This window comes from Diadema antillarum, unplaced genomic scaffold (assembly GCF_040938485.1).
Source record: "Diadema antillarum isolate AM-2024a unplaced genomic scaffold, OU_Dant_1.0 seq00000460_RagTag, whole genome shotgun sequence".
Lineage (NCBI taxonomy): Eukaryota > Metazoa > Echinodermata > Echinoidea > Diadematoida > Diadematidae > Diadema > Diadema antillarum.
Genome location: NW_027271431.1, coordinates 2,952,710 through 2,975,394, shown reverse-complemented (window position 1 = coordinate 2,975,394; position 22,685 = coordinate 2,952,710). Strand labels below are relative to the sequence as shown.

Below are 22,685 nucleotides of genomic sequence, written 5' to 3'. Positions count from 1 at the left end.
GGTGTGAATGGGACTTATATGTAGTAAGATTTTAAAAAAGAATAGTAAAAAAGACAGGACAAGAGAGGAAGGGGAATAGAGGGAGAGAGAGGGTTTGTGAACTTGATAAGAATGTTGTTGACCTGAGCATTAGCAGGGTCCCATGCACAGTATCAGGGGTAAGATTAGTGAAGGGAAGGTTTGCGCCTCAACCAGTCACCTCCCGTCCCCCTTCCTCTTTACGTTAAGGAAGCAGGGAGGACCTAGATTTGAACATTAAAGGTTCTGTGTTACAGTGTGTTGGAAATATTTGTTCATGTGATTTAAGTATCAAAGTTACCGTCACCCTGATGTTACTGTTCTGTTACTACTGATCAACTGCTGATTTACTTTATGATCCACAATGGAAATTCTTGATACACTGGACATATATTACAACAAATATACACTGGTGTATGAACATAAAATTGTGAGCTCCTAAGGCAGCAAAGTTTCTGTACTTGGCTGTGAAAGATTATCACAAAGAACAGACAAAAAACCTGGCAATCAAGTACTACAGTAGTGACATCATTCATGGTTATTTTCATCTGTGAGAGTTCATTAGACTTGTCATCTAAAGAATGATGGCAGGGGAGCTAGTCCCATGCCATTCGTTTTGGAGTTTGTCCAATTGTAGCAGACATGGGAGGTCATTGTTGCAAATAATGTGTGGTAAGATCACCCTCACCTCAACCATGTTTAATCATTCATGCTTGTCAAGTAAGACAGACCTGGTTAGGGGATTGCAGACCAAATATAAGATTCTACTTGTTGATTTTGTCATGTTTCCCACCATTTTTGCACTACTTATTAATCAACTTCATAACAGATATGTATGCTGTTACCATAGTAATGATTTTTTTTTCTCTCTCAGTCACTTTGGTGATATACTGTTAGAAACTGTGGGTGGGATAGCACATATTGTTCGATGTCATTCAGACAAGTCTACACAACTTGTACTACTGTGTGGTGAAGATGAAAATATTGTGTATTTAGAGACATGTATCTCTAGACAGGTTGTGCACAAACATCCTTGAACATTGCAAAACCTTGTTGATTGACTACACATTTTTTAGCGAGGTATAGTTTAGCTATGAGTCATCCAGTTCAGTTGTGGGTGAAATAAACTGTTTTCTGTACCCAATTGTCCTGACAGTGTGTACAAAGAGTAGAAGTGATTTGGCAAAAACTGCTACAACTTCCTGTCATCCTTTTAAGCTAGGTTCCTGTGTAAATGTTGAGGGAAATTATCAATGAATGAAAGTAAAGAGCTGAAGTAAATTGTTGGCAAGTTTTTTCAGCAGGTCAGACTGTTTCATGTGAGTGTGATAGCCATCAAAATGTGCAACCCAAATAACAGTGCAGACAAGGGAATACAGTGTGGGAGTTTTCATCCACTTTGGTGTGTGGATGTGTCACGAGGATATCTAAAAATTCGCCTGTTCATTACTAAGACAACAGCCCCGCTGCAGATAAGCATCAGGTCTGTTCAGAGAATGTTCCCATCCTGTTTATGTACGCTGGGCAAGGTGTGTCATTGTTCAGGGCTTGCATGTAAAATATTAACCATTCGCCACACTTGATCGTGGCATGATCTCTACTCCAAAATCATCTGTTTTGCGTATTTGTTTGTTTGTTTTTTGAAAAAGATGTAGGATATGATTTGTGCATTATTTGTTGATGAGACTTTCTGGATGACTTACAGTTCTTCGGATTCTCTTTCTAGATGTTTACTCCGCGCACCAGATGTTTGATTCTTGGAAGTGGATGTTAAGTTTATTCTGATTGTGAATCTGTCACCTTACTATCCATGTTCACACTGTCTACAATTAATATGGTCACTCAGTCTAAATCAAAGCAAGCAACATATGATTTTTGTGGAGCTGCCATGCTGTCATAGAGATCTCAGTGTATTTTGACACGGATGATTTTATTTTTTGTAACATCTTCATTGGCAAGAAAAGTGGTTTGTTGTTTTTTTCCAACTCTGTCAAGCAATTGTGTTAAAATGTAGAATTTACCATCAATCTCTGTGCTATAGGCATTGTTAAGATATGGATATTTATCGACTTGTTGCAACTGATTAACAAATTACCCTGCATCGACGTAAAGACGTAAGCTCGATGAAGAATTTCATGAATTTGTCAACTTGTGTTGATCAGACATAACCCCTGATTCCCTAGGCAAACAGCATACAGACTTACATCCCACAAAGAACCCACATCAGCACCCAACCACTGTCATAGGATTGTGACAGGCACAAGCTCAGTCTACTTCCTGGGCCTTTTCCCTCTAATGCCAGGATTTTTCACTGTATTTCTTACTCATTTATTTTCTTTTCATATAAAGAGATTTTTGCCAGGAATTCCTGTTCTAAATTGCATTCTAATTTTGGTGTGATGCCTGGTTGTATGTTTCTGAAAATTGAGTTGCTGTGTGTTTTTTTTTTTTTTTTTTTTCCAATTCAGGTGAATTAAATTGAATAAAGAGTGTACCACCTTGTTCAGCTGACAGGTTATTTGATGGAATCCAGCCTGCAAGGCCTCCTTCAAACTTTTTATTATTAGTATTATTATTAAGGTTTTGAGGGGTCACTGGATTAGATAGCTTTCAGGACTCCAAGGGGCCACCATCCAGGACATTTCCTTGATTGGAGCGATACTTTTTTTTTTGCCATGGAATCTTCTATTTCTCTCTATTACCCCTGTGCCATGTTGGAAAGACTTCGGGCATTAGACCAGAGAATGTTGAGTGATAGCGTCAAGTGTATGTAACACAGCATGATCATGACAATGCAAAAAAACTCACATTTGCAATCTCATGCTTGGCAAAACAACATTTTACTGTTCAATATTCAACGGAATTTCTACTTTGAACTGTGAAGTTGCTCTGCATGCTGTGTTCGGGATTTGCCGATCAACAGACCTCTTTTTTTTTTTCTCTCTCACATAACTGTTTGTTCAGAAATAAGTGAAACTACCCAACAAAGATCCATTGTACATTCGCTTTCAGTGACAATGACATTGTTGCCATTAAAACATTGTGCACATATTGTGCCAGTGGCCAACTTGATATATTGGCAGGTTGGTAATTACTGTTTACAACCCCCATACGTACATGGGCTAAGCAGCAAACAATGTTGCATTTTCAAGTGGAGCAGTATGCCGACATAATCAACAGCACATTAAAATAATGCCTCAAGTAACACAAATGCACTGTATATATTTCCAAATTGTGACATTACTTGTTTTTCTATAAAAAAAGGGAATAATACTTATATGATACTTCTCATTCATCACAGTGATTCTTGATCATTAATTCTACCACTTGCGAAATTTTCTAGTCTCAATTTGTGATATATATGGCGCATGCTAAACATTGTTGATGTTGTTGCATTTGTCTGTGAATGATTGCATGAGAAAATAGAAATCATGACACTGAGTTTTCCTGAAAATGCAACATTTCTAGCTATGTTGACGTCTCTTTATCATTTCTGATGCACAGATTGAACAAAGGGTCAACGAAGTTCTTCCAGTCCCGATCGTCCCTGGAGAAGACGACGGCCAAGCTGGTGTCCAGACGGAAAACGTGTGACCGCCGGTCGGCCCACATGAGAAATGAGTACTTACTGTGTGTGGCTGCGGCCAACGCGCACCGAAAACGGCTGTTCGAAACAGACGTACCGTACGTTATGGAGGTGAGTTTTGATCCATTCATGCTATCTTCCAAGCTGTCTGTGCTGTAAATGAGCCTAGATCTAGGCATGCTTTATACTGAATTAGATTTGAAGTCTTGTGCCCCTTGTGGGGCCATGTATCTGATAAGTAATCCCCTCTAATCCAATAAATAGGCCAGGAAACTGGTAACCTTCTTCTTATTTACAGCATGAATCTCAATGAAGCTGCCGGGAATGAGAAATGACAGCTTTCCAGAACATCTTAGAGGTTTATTTATTCCATGCCATGAGTAATCTCAGAAAAACAGACATGTTGAGGTGTTTCATGATAGACATGTTATCACCGATGGATGAGAAGTGAAGAAATTGGCGATAGGTATGTCGGGAGGAAAAAAAGACTTGGCCTTTAATAGGTGGATGATAAGATTTTAGCCATTTCAGCTCTTCCCATGAAAATGGGACACGTTACCCCTCCACATCAGGTGCAGCAGGTTGCCAAGGGCTTTATTATCCTCTTCTTCAAGGAGACTTGATTTCAGTCAGGAGCTCCTCAACCCAAATTGCAAGTTAATATATCACATGGTTTCAGACAGCATCTGCGCACATTTCATTGAATGGTTAATAATAAACTGACAAGTGTACACCTCAGAGACTCTAGGCAGTATTCATGACCCGTGTGAGAGAAGAGACCATCAACCTGTCGATGAGGGGTTGTAGCAACCAATTAACACCAATTTAGTGGCTCAAGTATAGAGGCGTATCATGTCTTATCAGTGGTCACTTTTTTTTCTTAATTGGAATAATCTCATTAATTTGTCTGGCGTACACAGTGGACAACTGGCAGTGAGTTCCGGTGGAATGACACATATCGTGTGATCTGAATTGAGCTTCACTGTGCGACAAGTGAACGCTGATTTCGAGCGTATGTCACCAAAACGGAAGTGTCATCCCTCACCTGAGTGGATTATCATATCAAAGTCTTAGCTGGCCGCATGTTGTAGACTTCCGTCGCGCAGCCAAAGCCAAATACCCATGAGAGACCGGACTTTTGCATGACCGCATTGCAAGAAAATACTTATCCTCTAGAAACAGATGGACAAGTAGGCAGCAATGTCTTTTTCATCAAGGTGGAAAATTTCAGACCTTAGTTTTGCAGAGAATATGTGTATACCTGAAACTTCTTTTTACAAATCATGTCTTCCTCTTCCCGTTCTTGAAGTAAATCAAGCAAAAAAAAAAGAAGCTTCTTTAAATCCTATTAACTTCCTCTTTTTTGAGGAAGTAGAAGAAAAACTGTCATTTTCCAATCACACGCCATCTTTGTAAATGGGTCTCCCTGTTGTCATGGTTACAGATCATGTGGCTTGGGGAAGTAATTACTTTGCATCTTCTTTGTTTGCCTTTCAATGAGAAAACTTAAATTATCCTCTGTTGTTGTGCAATTTGTAGCTCTCAGTAGAGGTAAGGGAAACTGAAGCAAGAAGATTACAACTCTGACCATTTGAAAAATCATGTAATGTCAAGATATGGCTTATACACAGCATATTTATAAACATAATTCATAATTTTGCTCATGCACAGATAATCAGTAGGCCCTATACTGACAAAGGACCAATGCTCCATATCATAGGTTTTCTGAAGAAAGTCAGTCCCGTATGCCCAAACCAGCGATGGGGTCAGGGTAATACTTCACTGTGTGAAAAATGATTAATTTGTCAGTTCTGCTATTACATATAGAAACATATAATGTATAATAATAATAATAATAATAATAATAATAATAATAATAATAATAATAATAATAATAATAATAATAATAATAATAATATAATAATACGTGCGCTTAACGGGAGCAGACGTGTTTCTCAGGCTCTTAAAATACCATCTCGAAAAGGGGTTTACATTCATCAACATATTCCAAAATAGGTACCATTGGATTGCATTTGATATCAAGATCACGCTCATCTGGACCTTTTTTGGTGTTGACCTCTCTGGAAGCAGGAAAAAGGTGATTTATGTCACATTTTCAGGGTTGGAAATATTTGAATTGAACACTCGCGCGCAGGAAGAAAACACCGCGCAACCAACAGACTGAAAGCCTACGCGCACCCGGGAGGAAACATCACGCGCACCCGGGTTGGATACGAGGATTCTGTGTGATATACAATCAACGATTACAAGTAACAAAAAGTGATATTTTGTGGCATAATCACTCGAACCTGAAGCATCAGAGTGCTGAAAGTTGCCTGCTGTATCCTGCCTACGGAGAGAATGGACCCCAGTTCACGCCTGAGTTAGGTGAGTCCACACCTATTTAATCTCACTCGATAACAGTGATGGATATAAAGACTGTAAAAGATAATTCATCTAACGGTGGATATGAGTCTGGTTCTATGAACCGTCTCTCACCCGTCAGGAGAGACGTGGATGGTCAGGCGGCTCCTGGACGTAAACAAAACACTGACCATGATCAACATGAGGAAATGATTGACAATGTGCAGAGACGAAAGTGGAGTAGAACAACCAACAAAGTTGTAATGAAGTGTTACTTTAAAAGTGAGCCAAGGAAGAGAGGTTATCGACAGCGCATGAAGCGCTTTTGGGACGAGGAAGAACTCTTTGTAATATCAGAGCAGAGATTAGCTGATCAAGTCAGAGCTATAAGAGTTAATCGATGGTTCTCAGAAGTCGAGTTGGAGGAGTAGTCCAGTCAAAATACGACAAAAAGTGGGTTAACCCACAACTAATTGCAACAGAAACGATTCCACTTGCATTTGACCCGGAAGAGCTATTAAAATAACGTATTAAAAGTTCCCTAAAATTCGAGTGGTGGATCAGTGTCTAATTTGCATAAATTCAAAATGGCCGCCATACAACCTGTTCATGCCTATATCTCGGGATACGTAACCAATAGAAAGTAAATTCCGGTGTCTAAACCTATGTTTTTTAGGTCAAGGAATACAATTATGTTATCTGTAGCAACTTCCAAGCATCCCTTTATATAGTTTTTGCATATATTTGCATATAATTACATGCAAAATGGCCGCAATATTGCCTGTGCAAGCCCGTATCTTCGTATACCATTAATGTAGTACACTCAGGAATAAGTCGCTATATATCTGGACATAAAACCCACAAAAAATATATTCTGGTGTCTAAACCTATGTTTTTTTAGGTCAGGGAATACAATTATGATATTAGCAGTAACTTTCAAGCTTCCCTTTATACATTTTTTGCATATATTTGCATTCAATAAATGCAAAATGGCCGCCATAATTCCTCTACATGCTTATATCTCTATCTGTAAAAGGTACCCAGTGGTGGTGTCTATGGTCTTAATTTTACTGCTGAAAGTCACTGTTGTAGAAAACGTTCCAATCAGGAATAGTTACCTATATTTCACTAAAAATGTGCATATATTTATACATAAATCTATTCAAATTAAGAGTAGCTTACATCCATAAGCTACTCTACAAAAGTTTCATGAGTTTGGACATTTGTTTAGAGAATGTTCTTGTCATATCAGGATACTATGTCACTCACTCACTTTCTGAATAAAAGACCCAGGGGTCCAGCCCTCACTCGAGTATCTCAAGTTCACCTTCCATGCATTCTTACAGACTATTACTTGGGAGAGAGGAAATTGGAAGACTTTGGGAACCTCTAGGGCCATATCTACAAGCCTTTAGGGACCTCCATGGCCCAGGGAGGCATGATGTTCATATATTCATGACACTAGCGATAAATGCACCTACAGTACTAAGTTTGTTGAAAATTTGACCATATGTTTTCAAAAAGAGGATCAAAAATCAAAAGTGGCCCCCAATAATTTGGTCCCAGCCCCAAGGCGTCCGCACCTATAGGTAATATTTAAGGTGTCTTTGGGCATCCTGTGGCATGTGTCACTTGATTTCAAGAAAACTTTCGTTTCCTGTACATCATTTTCATTTTCTGGCTTGTGATAATACAGATACTAAGGTATGTAATGTGATCTCTCAAAATAGAGATCAATGATAAAAGTGAAAAACGAGTGTACAAAACTATAGCTTACACTCACAGTGTTTTATGTGTTTACCCCAAATTCTGGACTAGGATGGTGTGAAATTGCAGTTGATTAATTTAAAGCAAACAGGATCTTGGCTCCATTTCATACTGAAGCGTGGTAAGTCTCACGTTTGTTGTAAACTGTGTCGATGTCTTTCGAGAATGCTTCTTATTCCTAGTCACCAATTAGAACAGCATAATCTCACTCCTCACATATTTTAGAAATACAACATTACAAGTGTCTGATATATAATGGCCCGCATCTGACACTGGTATGGGTTGTGTGCAGTCAAATCTGCTTGCCCTGCAACTATACACTGCCAGTTGCTAATATCCTGTCTTGCAGTTGCATCAGACTTTCTTCAGGAGTTCCTTAATAGCTGCAGCTTTGTCTGTAGTGATCAGAACATATTTTTGATTAAACATCTTCCTCAAATCGTCCCAATTCCAATGATTGTATGTCATTTCCCTTCCACTGTTTAACTTGAAGAAAAGCTGCTACCGAGGTGGAGGGAAGGGACCTTTTGGAAGGGTTAGGAACAGAAAATGATGTTACGTATTTTGTTTTTTATCTGACTTAAGACTGCTTTTTCGCCAGAAAAATTGAATTCAGCCTTCATGCTGCTCGCATTTCTAAAAAACAACAACTGTGTGTTGGTGAAAATGTTATTAGTGCGAAGCCTCAATGCAATAATGCTTTTAATAAAGCTGCAGATACAACACGAAAAATGGTGAAAGTAAGACTTATAAGAATTTATATGTGTTGTATGAGCTTGAAGCCAATGAGAAGGATGCTGTTTGTATTGATCGACTGATGAATCCAGAGTACTAGTAATAGAAATGTGAAGGCATTTCCTTTTTTTTTCCTTTTTCTTTGTATCTGGCTGTAAATCACAATGTTTTACATTTTCAGTGAGTCACTGGGTGAAACCGTGCAAAAATATGACAAAATCCACTTCCATACAAATTATCACGGTAATATGTTGCTCATTGATAAACATTCCTTTACCAAAAGTTTTGCAACAAAGGACACAAGTATCAACTGAACATGGATGTAAATCATCGCAGGTAAGAAAAAAGATGTTTGAAAAAAAAAAACCTGCTGAATGATTTAAGACCAATTTTTGTGTACCATAAGCACACTTTGAAAGCTATATGAGATATGTCCAAACTCATTAAACTTTTGTAGAGTAGCTTATGGATAATCATGAACTTGATGACATGCCCCCCCCCCTCCCCTTTGGCAAAAAAAAAAAAGAGAGAAGAAATAAAGAATTGCAACATAGACACAAGCAATAAGCAGTAAACATGAGAGCAAATTACAAAACATAATACATTAAATATCATGCAATCATGAAATATTTCAACAATTCTTACTACAAAATTTTAGACTTCAATATTTGTGTACCTATTGAGCACACTTTGGAAGATAAGTTGAATTTACAGTTAAATAAAGATATGTTCTATTCGATGCTACTTACAGTTGTTTTCTGTTTTGAGGCTGTATCTCAAGAAAATGTGAGTACAATGTAATACAATACTTTTAATAAATGCAAGAATATACACACTAGGTGTAGGATACTTGTAATCATCACTTGAGGTTTTAAATGGTAATATAACAATTTTCCCTTGATATCTTGGATGAGACATTACAGTACAATTAACGTTCTGCAGCTTGTATTCGTATATCTGAAATCATATTCACGGTAGTAATTTGAATAGATTTATGTATAAATATATGCACATTTTTAGTGAAATATAGGAAACTATTCCTGAGTGGAACGTATTCTACATCAGTGATTCTCAGTAGTAAAATTAAGACCACAGACACCATCACTAGGTACCTTTTACAGACAGAAATATAAGCCTGTAGTGGCACTACGGCGGTCATTTTGCATTTAATTGAATGCAAATATATGCAAAAAATGTATAAAGGGAAGTTTGAAAGTTACTGCTTATATCATAATTGTATTCCCTGACCTAAAAAACATCTATAGGTTTAGACACCAGAATCTATTTTCTGCGGGTTTTATGTCCAGATATATAGCAACTTATTCCTGAGTGTACTACATTAATGATATACGAAGATACGGGCTTGCGCAGGCAATATGGCGGCCATTTTGCATGTAATTATATGCAAATATATGCAAAAACTATATAAAAGGATGTTTGAAAGTTGCTATACATAACATAATTGTATTCCTTGACCTAAAAAACATAGGATTAGACACCGGAATTTACTTTCTGTGGGTTACATATCCCCAGATATAGGCATAAATAGGTTGTATCGCGGCCATTTTGAATCTATGCAAATTAGACACTGATCCACCACTCGAATTTTAGGGAACTTTTAATATGTTATTTTGATAGCTCTTCCGGGTCATATGCAAGTGGAATCGTTTCTGTTGCAATTAGTTGTGGGTCATTTCATATTTTGACTGGACTAGAGATAAAGAGAGAGGTGGAGCAGAGAGATACAAATAACGATACATTGCAGAATAATAGACCCATAAATGATAACTGTGCTCCAAATACCACGTTCCACGCTAGTGATGAGGACAATGAACAGATGGGGGCAGATACGGAAGCATCACGAATTGAATTCGAACTCTCTGAAGAAAAAACAACAATAAGGTCGAGAATCTTGGAATATATGACAGATTCTCAAAGAAGAAAGCTACCAGCTCTCAATTCAGTAGACAAACGCAAGCTGATGGGACATGTTAGGGACGTTAACGAAGTATTGGACACCATCGATACCACATGCATAACAGACACAAACGCTCTACTTTATGCTGCAGCCAAAGTTGTAACTGAAGATCTTGAATTTAAAGTGCATTCTAAGCAGAAAGTTAATAAAACTGAGCCATGGTGGAAAAGACGGCTGGAGGGACAAATAACGGAGATGAGGGCTGCTATAAGTAAACTGACTGAGAGCGAAAAGAGGCACTGTAAGAAAATCAGAGGACTATCTCAAATTGAGAAAAGGTACAACGTAAAAGAAAAAGGGAGGACTGTCGTCATTGAAGAGCTCAAGCAGCGTGTGACGGCGAAGGCTGCCAAGGTAAAACGATACCAGCAACGTGTAACGCAATTCAGACAGAACAAACTCTTCAAGACGAACCAGAAGAGATTATATGAGGAATTGAGTGGTACTAGAAATCACCAGGAGGAACATCCAGACCCAGTCGAATGTCAACAATTCTGGGGTAAGATTTGGGGTAATCCAGTTGAACACAACAAGGATGCACAATGGCTAAAAGATGTCAAGAGACAGCTCAAGCATGTCGAGAAACAAGAAAACATCTTCATTGATATACAAAAAGTGAAGAAACAACTGAGCAAAATGCCGAACTGGAAAGCAGCAGGACCAGACGCAGTGCATGGATTTTGGATCAAACATTTCACGGCAGTCCATGAGAGAATAGCAAAGCAACTACAGCTTGCTCTAGAGAGCGGGGAGGTTCCCCACTGGATGACCACAGGCAGGACGGTCCTCATCATGAAGGACAAATCCAAAGGTAATGTTGCCTCAAATTACAGACCCATAACTTGTTTAAACATGATATGGAAATTAATGACTGGCATCATAGCGAATGAGATGTATTGCTTCATTGAAGGGAAGGACTTATTCCCTGTCGAACAAAAAAGTGGGCGGCGAGGGTGCAGAGGAACTAAAGACCAACTACTAATTGACAAAATGGTGATGAGAAATTCCAAGAGAAGGAGGACCAACCTGTGTGTAGCCTGGATCGATTATAAGAAGGCTTATGATATGGTGCCTCATTCGTGGATCGATGAATGCTTGCAAATGTTCGGACTTGCAGATAACATCCGAGCTTTACTGACAAATTCTATGAAGGCATGGTGCACAACCCTCACATCGAATGGCAAAGATCTTGGTCAGGTGAGAATACAACGAGGAATATTCCAAGGGGACTCACTGTCACCTCTCCTCTTCGTTATATCACTCATTCCACTTACAAGCGTTCTGCGAAATGTATCGGCCGGTTATGACCTCGGAGGAAATCATGGCTCCCTCAATCATCTGCTGTTCATGGACGACCTTAAGCTCTTTTGTAAAGACGAGAAGCAGTGCGACAAGCTAGTTCAAACGGTTCGTCTGGTCAGCAAAGACATCGGCATGGACTTCAGCATCAACAAGTGCGCTACCCTGGTTATGAAGAGAGGGAGACGAGTGAAGAGTGCAGGAATACCACTCCCTGATGGAAGAATACTACAGAGTTTGGAGGAAGGAGAGAATTACAAATACCTCGGAGTGTTGGAATCTGATGATGTCTCGAACAATGCTATCAAAGTGTCTGTGACGAAGGAGTACTTCTCACATGTAAAAAGTGTACTAAAATCACACTTAAATGGCGGACACGTGATCACAGCTCTAAACACCTGGGCGGTAGCAGTTTTGAGATACACAGGAGGAGTGGTCGAATGGACGAAGGCGGAACTGGCTGGTATGGATCGGAAGACAAGAAAGATGCTCTCGATCTACAAAACCCACCAAATGAGTGCTGATGTCGACAGGTTGTACCTGCCAAGGAAAGAAGGAGGCCGAGGGCTCGTGAGTGCGTCAGATTGCGTTGAAATGGAGCAAATCAGCCTCAACAATTACATAAACAGCAGTGAGGAAAAACTCCTTCGAGCCGTTCTGGTTGAAAGTGGAAATAATGTAAACGCCATTGATCCACTTACTTTCAAAAGCCAGAAACGAACAGAAAGATCTGCAAAGTGGAGAGAAAAGCAGCTGCACGGGCAGTTTTGCAGAGAGACGGAGAACATCAGCAGTAATGACACATGGTTATGGCTGAAGAAAGGAGAACTGAAGAAGGAGACAGAAGGACTGATCATCGCTGCCCAAGAGCAAGCACTGTCAACAAATGCTCTGAAAGCCAAGATACAAAAGAGAGATGTGGATGCCACATGCAGGATATGCCGAGAAAGAGACGAGACAGTGCAACATATCGTATGTGGCTGTAGTAAATTGGCGCAAAAGGAGTACAAAAGACGACATGACAAACTGGCACAAGTCCTTCACTGGGAGCTTTGCAGAAAACATGAAATACCATGTGAGAGCAAATGGTATATGCATGAACCACAGAAAGTTTCTGAAAATGATCAAGTTAAAATCCTGTGGGATTTCGATGTTCAAACTGACAATGTCATCCAGCACAGGCGTCCGGATATCATCGTCGTAGAAAGGGCTCGACAGATGTGCACAATCGTCGATGTCGCGGTACCGGGAGACAGCAGAGTAGCCGAGAAGGAGAAGGAAAAGATAGAGAAGTACCAAGACCTTGCCAGAGAGCTTCGCCGCCTGTGGAATATGAGAACGAAGGTGATCCCTATTGTCGTTGGAGCACTCGGAACAACGCCAAAGCAGCTGCGACGGCACTTGGATGATGTTGGTGTGCCAGATCGAGTGCAAACGCTCCAAAAAGCAGCATTGCTGGGGACGGCACGAATCCTGAGAAAAGTACTGGAAGTCTAAGGTTCCAGGATGGAACTTGACGTGATATTAATCTCCAAGAGATATCTTGTGAAGCTAGAGATAGTAATGATGATAATAATAATAATAATAATAATAAGAATAATAATAATAATAATAATAATAATAATAATAATAATAATAATAATAATAATAATAATAATAATAATAATAATAATAATAATGATAATGATAATGATGATGATGATGATGATGATGATGATGATGATGATGATGATGATGATAATAATAATAAGAAGAACAATAATAATAGTAATAATAATAATGATAATAACAATAATACATTACATTTGTAATGCCCATAATACAGTGTTAGTACAGTTAATGAATATACAGGCATATGTGCTGCTTATTATGGATTATCTTTCCCTAACAACAAAGGTAGGACTTCTCATATAGTCATATTCCTTCATGCTATTTCCCTTGGATAGTCATATTCCTTCATTCTGTTTCCCTTCAATGGGCCATCAAAGACTCTTAACTTTTACCTTCAAGCCTCCCCAACCTCCTTAGCAGGGTGCATGGCTATTTTTAACTTCTGGTTTGTGTATGATTAGTGCAGCGAACCTCAACTTAGCATTATAAGTGTGTATTTTTGGTATCACTCCATCACCGATGATCAGACCCATAGCTCTGCTGTAAGTCTGTCTTTGTCAACGATGGGCATTAAAGTGGGAGCCCTGTTTCTCATAGTGTGATTGAAGATCTCATCAAACAGGAATGTAGCTCATTGTGACTAAGATTTATGACTTATAGAAATCTTGCCAAGCTTTGTGATTCATCATTGCTGTTAGAGTTTAACACAAAAACAGACATTGACTTGTGTATGATGTTGATATCACACTCACGTTAATTTTCATTGCTAATTGTTGATTGTCAATTTGTCACATGTATGCTGTTTGATATCAGATATCATACACCAATAAATGAAAATTCGGAGAACTACGTGATTGCTCATCAAAATTTTCAACGACTTGTGAACACTCTCCACTTGATATGTACAAAGGGCGTATGGGTCACAGATTTCAACTTTCACAACTGCTCGTAGTCATCTGGTGAAATTTACAATTCTGAAGTGCTCTGTAGGAGCAGTTGTCCCAGGTATTAGTTTGAGGCCTGCTATGGCATTCAAATCCTTTGCAAGTCATGTGATATCCTCATGTAGATAGCTCCCAGTGTGTAAAAGGTCAGGATTTGTTCCAGTGAACTTGATAAAACTGTTATGAGAATCATGGTATAATGGAAGAGGGATGTACAAAAATATGAAATCAAATATTGATCATTTACAATATTTCGGATGGAGATGATAGGTGATGCAAAAGAGATGTTTGCCTGGATCAATGTCTTGTCTTGTTTGATGATTATTCAATACATTTAGAATTTCTCTGCTCTATCACCTCATAGTTCTGTATGTCATGGGATTTATTTTTTGTATTTCTAGTTTTCTGAAGCTTTCCAGGCTTCTACTGTCTTTGTTGTTGTTTTTTGTTCATGTCTTTGTGATGTGTATGATGCTTTCTGTTTTGTTTTGTTTTGTTTTTTAATCATTTGGTGAAGCTCTGAAATTTTTGGTTAACCTGGTACCCTGGAAGGCCCTATTTTAGAGATGATATATATTTTTGATCAGCTATTATCCCAGAGTTTGCCTCTTTTGCCTTATACCTCCCTCTACTGAGTCATTCTTTTCAATTACGTGATGGTTCCACCCGATTGCTTCTACTCTTCTTTTATTTTAAGCATCTAGTAGTATTGTAGGTCAATTTAAGTCAGTCTTCACACTAAACCGGTTTTTGTTTAAATTTTGTTTGAGTGTGTCGGTGGAATAATCTGCCATTTGCAGATGAAAAAAAAAACCCAGCATTAGTGCTTCAAAATAGTTCTAAAATGTAAGTTAGAGCTAGAAACAACCACTGTCAAAATTTGAATCTGTATAATCAATGTTAAGTGTTGTTAAAAACACAAAATGTGAACAATAGTTATAATAAAAATGTTTCTGGATTAAACCGTCTACAGTTACGGTTTATTAAGAAAAACACTGATATCTCCTCGTATTTTAGGCTTTATTGTAAACATTTTGTATGGTAGGATGTTTTATGATACAACAGACCTACACATACGCATCAAATGTAATATCTTGAAATTTTTTGAAATCTCTACTCCCAAAGGTAAACTGGACCTTTAACCTGTTGAAGACTAGTCCCGAGTATACTCGCGGGCAGGTGTCTATGGGAAATGCGTGTTATAGCAAATTTAGTTTGTCCTGAAGACTAGTCCCGAGTATACTCGGGCAGGTGTCAATGGGAAATGCATGTTACAGCAAAATCAGTTCATCCTCAATGGGTTAAGTACATGTAGATTGTAATTTAGCCTTGGTGAAAACTTTTTTCTCTTTCATTCCATGTTTTACCGATATCATAAAGTAATCTATCAAATGACATCAAGTTTCAGACTTAATGATTTTAAATTTAAACACTGAGAGGAGCAACTTAGTTCCTTGAACAGCTTTCAAAATATGGTAATCACAATATCACTGTACTGTGTGGCCAAGTAGTGCGTCACACGCAGGTGTCTACTACCAAAAAACAAAAAAAAAGGAAATATAAAAGTCAGTAGAAATCAAGAGCTTCTCATGTGTTCTTTGTACAATGTTTCTTCCTCAATTTTCACAAAATGTATTCAGTTGAATAAAGTAGTTTGTTTTAGATGTGCGGTAGAGTTTAACAGGACTTGACCTTTGATTTAGTTGGGATTGACTACATACTCATTGCTTTAGTGATGTGCAATAATGAAAATGAAAGTGAACAGAAACTTTAACTTATACACATTTTTCAACATTGCCTAGATTTTCTATTTGAAGGAATATCTTGATGCCATTAGCTTTGTTTGAATCTTTAGACATCATGTGTCAAAACTGAAATTAATCGAAATCATAATAGAATTTCTTTGTATTTTAGCAAACAATCAAAAAGTTCATATGCATTTTTCATATTCACAAATTCCCATCAACATTATGCCCATTGCATATCTCACAGCTGTACCATTTTCCTTGGACTAAAAAAGCTAATCTGATACACTTTTGTCTCTTCAAAAAAAGATCCAACACAAATCTTGAGTGGATGAATAAACATTTTACAAAATAGCAAAATATTCACGCATATATGTGAACATTTGTATTAATCACTAATACTATCTTAATAAGTGAATGGCTTGCTGCAGATTTGTGTAGAATAGAATCTATCAATGAACTCACAAAGAAAGAGCCACTTCAAGGTCCTGTTTACCTGTGGGAGCAGTGATTTTAAAAATGTTCAAGATATCATATTTCATGCATATGTGTACCGTTGTATCACAAAACATCCTTCCATATAAAATTTTTGCAATAAAGCCAAAAATATAAGGAGTTATCAGTATTTTTCCCATTAAACCATAACTATAGACAGTTTAGTCTGGAAGCATTTTTATCATAGCTATTATTCACATTTTGTGTATTTAACAGTACTTAAAGGACAAGTTCACCTTCATAAACATAAGGATTGAGAGAATGCAACAATATTAGTAGAACACATCAGTGAAAGTTTGAGGAAAATTGGACAATCGACGCAAAAGTTATGAATTTTTAAAATTTTTGTGTTGGAAGCGCTGGATGAGGAGACTACTACAGCTTGTGAGTCATATGCGTACAACAGTATAAAGAAAATGTAAAGAAAATTCAACATATTTTCACTTTTTTCGCATAATAAAAGAGCACTTGACTTGCCTCTTTCTAAAGGCAAGGGGAATGATATTACCCATAACATCTGTCGGTAACGAGTCTGGGGAATGTGTACTTTTTTCAAAAGATCAAATTTTGTTAAATTCTCTTTATATTTTCCTTATATTGTTGTACGCATGTGACATCTAAGTTATTCACACACTGCAGTAGTCTTCTCATCCAGCGGTTACTGCACAAAAACTTCAAAAATTCATAACTTTTGAACGGATTGTCCGATTTTCCTCAAACTTTCAATGATGTGTTCTACTAATATTGCTACATTCTCTCAATCCTTATGTTTGTGAAGGTGGACTTGTCCTTTAACACCAATTATGTGGATTAAACTTTTTACAGTGGTTGTTTCTATTCCAGCTCACTTTTTAGAACTATTTTTGAACACAAATGCTGAGTTTTTGTTACTTCTGCAAATGGTAAATCATGCCTTTAATAAGAGAAAGAGAAAGCTATCCCTGTGGGCTTTCCCATTTACACAATTAAAGGAAAAAGTCAATACTGACAAAATGCTTGTTTAGATACTGTAAGCAAGTCTTGGAGGAACCATGAGACTGAAACCTAGAAGAATTTACTATGATCAGTTTTGTAAATGTTTCACCACTTCATTCAAGTACTGCCTTTTTGTGTAATGTAGACCATTTCCAGGACTAAAGGAGGAATCCTATGAATTTCATAAGATACTGTAAACTAGCACTTGAAACTGCAATGTACACACTGAGTGACTATTACTTTTGATATAATAAAGTTGAACAAAAGTCCCATTAACACTACAGTGATTCATTGTCTCTTTGTGGCACAAATTACACTATGAATAAACAGCCAGATTGTATTATGCTCATTGTGAAACCGCTGTCTAAATATGCGACTCGAATAGATTCTGCATCGCTTTGATAATGATAATGATACTAATACAACCACATTAAAATAGTACATATCACTTAATAACAAGTGGGTGGATACAGATTCACATTGAATTCTCATCTTAAAGGACAAGTTCACCTTCATAGACATGTGGGTTGAGTGAATGCAGCAGTATTACTTAGTAGAACACATCAGTGAGAGTTTGAGGAAAATCCAACAATCCGTTCAAAAGTTATGAATTTTTTAAGTTTCTGCTCAGTCATGGCTGGATGAGAAGACTACTGTAGCTTGTGATTTCACATGAGTACAACGGTATAAAGAAAGTATTAAGAAAATTCGCCTTATTTTCACTTTTCCCGCATAACAAAAGAACACTCGACTTCTCTCTTTCAGAAGGCAAGGGGAATAATGTTATCCTTAACATACATCAGTAACAAGTCCAAGAAATGTGCACTTTATTCAAAAAGTAAAATTTTGTGAAATTCTCTTTTTATTTTCATTTTATCGTTGTATGCATGTGACCTCACACACTGTAGTAGTCTTCTCATCCAGCAGTAATTGCGCAGATGCTTAAAAAATTCGTAACTTTTGAAGGGATTGTCGGATTTTCCTCAAACTTTCACTGGTGTGTTCTACTAATGTTGTTGCATTCACTCAATCCACATGTACATGAAGGTGAACTTGTCCTTTAAGCTGCAAAAGCCTTTCTAAGTAGAAAAGTTTTCACAGCTTTTTTTAAACACATTATACCTATGTACATAGTTATTTAGTCTGACAAGTTGTGCCATAGTTCTGCCAAGATTGCATGAAATGAATGTGCCCCATAAGACTTTGTATTAATCTTTGAGAAATTTAGGATGTAATATGTCAGAAATAAGATGTAGTTATGATATAAGGTATATAAGATATAACTGAGATTATAAGGTACAAAACATCCCCAGTTACTCCCAGTGGTGCTTTATATGACTCGTTGTGCCCAATACCAGCCACTTGAAGAGTGTCTGTTAATCTTCAGCACTGCTCCCCTACTGGATGTGTTTCACATATATATATGAAGATTTTAAATGCCAAAAGCAATATATCCATTTTTATCACCTTTAGAATTTTGAGATTTAATCTGCAGGAAATCAATGAAAACAGTTGAGATGTATGTGATCATTTTAATAATATCTTCAGAGATATTTCTTGTTATGTAGTGAATGTAGTATCAGTGTTATTTTATTATTTTTATTTTTTATCTATTATTTGTGAGATATGCTTCTCCTCCTCATATTCTCCCCCCCCCCAAAAAAAAAAAAGAAAAGAAAAGAAAAGTGGTTCCAGTCAGCTTTGCCGATAGATCAATGTCTGAGAAACTGTAGACAAGGTATCAATGAATTCTGATCCATGTCTCAAACTGTCTCTGTGTGTTTGCATTGCAGGCTCTGGATGGTGACTTCTACGACAGATTACGAAACTACTTCAGAGTCTTCAGCACCACCGAAATTGAGACCAGTACCTACGTAAAGTCCCGCTTCCAGAAGGTGTCGGACGAAGCAGAATGGGTAAGCAGGTCACCAGGGATGTCTCACCCTCATCATCATTAAAGAACAAACAAACAAACAAACAAACAAACAAATAAATCAGGAGGCATAGGTGCTGGTGAATTTGTGGTCTACGGCTTGTTCTTCTGGAAAGGTCTTGATTCACATCTCCTTTACGCCTTTCAGTCCTGTAGGTAACATGTTCGTGTGCAATGTCAAAAGCATTTAGAAATGGCTGTCCAGAAAGGGATAAATGAAAACAAACCATGGAATGGTTTCACTAGTCATCCTCCCTGCAGTTGAGAGAGTGTTAGGAGCTGTTCCAAGTTGTTTTGAAACAGGTAATGTGGTGGTCTTGATATGATCATATCAGTATGATTGCTGGCTCCCTGTATCTTTCTCCTCCCATAGGAGAATGATATCACTCACATAATGAGTTACGGGTTTGAGCCCGTGTACAGTTCAGATTACAGGTGAAAGAAACGATTTTGGAACTAATTCCTAGCAGTATATCACCGTCTGTCAATTCTCCATGCAAGAAGCACTCTGGTGTGAAGTAAAATATGTGTTTAGTGGCATATATCAGGATGCTCAAGATCATACTGTACTCGGTATCTAACATTTCCTATAGGCCCCACAGTTTCTGCTTTTAGTGTTCTCGATACAAAGCTTGTTTTTGCAGTCTTACAAGTCCCACCAACGTGTCACCAATGTTTACGTGACTTGGCACGGATGCTCGTTTGTAGAACATACAGCTGCTAATCGTCTGATCTGTTGACGAGCCTTTCTGGCTGGTGGGTACTCCAAGCCCTCCCCTAGGTACACCGTCGCCATGGTAACCATTTCCAACTTTTGGCAAATAAGAGGCACACGGAGACTTCTTGGAACAAGAAGCCCGCCATGTCTTCGTCCAGAGTTTGCAGCTCTTAGTTTGATCATGGAGGGTGGGAGGGAGACAGCTCTCTGGTTTGATGTGGAGTTGGTGATGTCTCTAACTAGAGAAGGAAGATCTATTTTTGATGGAGAAATGTACTGGCACAGACATTGGAATAAGAGTGTACCTATGGCATATGTGGCTGTCTTGAATCCATGTTGACATACTTTGATAACATTCATGCTTATCATTTCCACTGTTTGTCGGAAATTGTAGTTATGGGAGTAGGGCCAAATTAGAGTTAATCACTGCTCTCAAAATGAAATGGCTCTGTCAGCAGTGCATGCAGTAATCTAATTCAATCAATGTGGGACAACTGTAAGATGGTTCCACCCTCTTTCGGGGTTGGGGAGAATTCCTTTTGGTTGGCGACGTTTCAGGTTGGTGGTTGAGGTAGAAAACTTTTGCAGTATCACTCTTGCAGATATCGGGCCATGTGTGCCTCTCTCAGCAACATAGATAGATCATGGGGACTGCCAAGTATGGTGGGGTATTACCGGAGAAAGAGAGTGTGCCAACAAAGGCTATGCTCTTCTGAAGTGCAGTAGAGATGGCTGACATTTAGACGAAATCTGTGTCTGCTTGTGGCTTGCCTGAGGGAAGCTCAGGGAGCAAGCGTCATAGTCCAGTCTGTCTTGTGTCTGCTGGATGGAGTGCTCTTGATCATGGGTTCTCATAATCCACCATCACGTAGACGGATGTAAAGCATTTCACCAATGTGGCAAGGTTCAGTCATATGATTTTGATTTACTGTTCTTTTGGATCACGACTGGTACAGAGATACATTCCCGACTTTTACAATGTATACTAATCTTCGTCTGCTGATTTTTATTTTCTTAGTTTTCGTAGTGGTAGTAGTAGTGGTAGTAGTAGTAGTAGTAGTAGTAGTAGTAGTAGTAGTAGTAGTGGTAGTAGTAGTAGTAGTAGTAGTAGTAGTAGTAGTAGTAGTAGTAGTAGTGGTAGTAGTAGTAGTAGTAGTAGTGGTAGTAGTAGTAGTAGTGGTAGTAGTAGTAGTAGTAGTAGTAGTGGTAGTAGTAGTAGTAGTAGTAGTAGTAGTGGTAGTAGTAGTAGTGGTAGTAGTAGTAGTAGTGGTAGTAGTAGTAGTAGTAGTGGTAGTAGTAGTAGTAGTAGTAATAGTAGTAGTACTAGTAGTAGTAGTAGTAGTAGTAGTAGTGGTAGTAGTAGTAGTAGTAGTAGTAGTAGTGGTAGTAGTAGTAGTGGTAGTAGTAGTAGTAGTGGTAGTAGTAGTAGTAGTAGTGGTAGTAGTAGTAGTAGTAGTAATAGTAGTAGTACTAGTAGTAGTAGTAGTAGTAGTAGTAGTGGTAGTAGTAGTAGTAGTAGTAGTGTAATAGTAGTAGTAGGGAGTATAAACTATGTGTATTCCACCAAGCAATTTGCTGCACAACTTACAACAAGTACAGTGACAACAGGGGTACATGAGTAAATCAAATTGATATTGGATGCACTGGATATGGCTGCCTAATCACTGAAAGCAAGTCATTCACAGATAATGATATATGATGACCATTTCTACTAAACATTTTTTGCATTGATGTATTGTGGCATGAAACCTGTCAGTGCGTGCCTGTGTCGTAATATATCACACAGTTTGACAAGGATTGTAAACACACTGCTTGATGACAGAACACAAAATATCTCTCAGATATGCCATGGGCAGGAGATAATGTACCCATTGACCAGTCAAAGCCCAGTGGAAAAAAAAAAAGATTTCAACAAGAAATCAACATTGACCACAAGATGCTTCCTGTTAGTGATGCATAGCATGTGATAAATGCAAGCTTTATTGATGAGAACTTCACAAAAGGATTTCATATTTTAGCTTTACAGATGTCTCTTCCTTTATTTTCCCCTCATTCTCATTATTCTTCATACCACAAGTCAGTTACAACATACATGTACCATAATATCTACCTTCAGTAGCTGTCCAAATATTATTCCCTGTGCGCATAATTCATATCTCTGTTGTATATGTATGTATCGTGGGATAAACTAAAAGCATAGTCACCACGCTTGGTTCAGAGAGTAAAATCAACTGCTCGGGAATAAAGTACAGACTCTTGTGTAGCTGTTCATTGCACTTCAGAGGGCTTTAGTTTACCCTGACTATTTATTACCATCAAGGATATACGGAAAGAGTGATGGCAGGTTTCGTAGTAGAGTTGAATACTAACATCAGAAACTCTTTAATAGAGACCATATTTCCTCTTCTCTCATAGTTAATGTGATTCTAAAGGTTTTCATTGTGTGTGTGAAACCATATCTGCAATATATTTTGTGGTCGTGTATAACTGCAATGTATTTTGTGGTTGTGTATACCC

At 38.0% G+C, this 22,685-nt stretch overlaps 1 protein-coding gene across 1 annotated transcript in view; it reads left to right on the top strand.

The window, feature by feature from the left end:
* Positions 1-22,685, top strand: part of LOC139733092 (uncharacterized) — a 76,085-nt gene that overhangs the window by 28,862 nt on the left and 24,538 nt on the right. The window contains exons 7-8 of the mRNA XM_071643935.1: positions 3,523-3,715; positions 19,311-19,441. Coding sequence (XP_071500036.1) covers positions 3,523-3,715; positions 19,311-19,441 — 324 coding nt within the window. The remainder of the gene's footprint in view (positions 1-3,522; positions 3,716-19,310; positions 19,442-22,685) is intronic.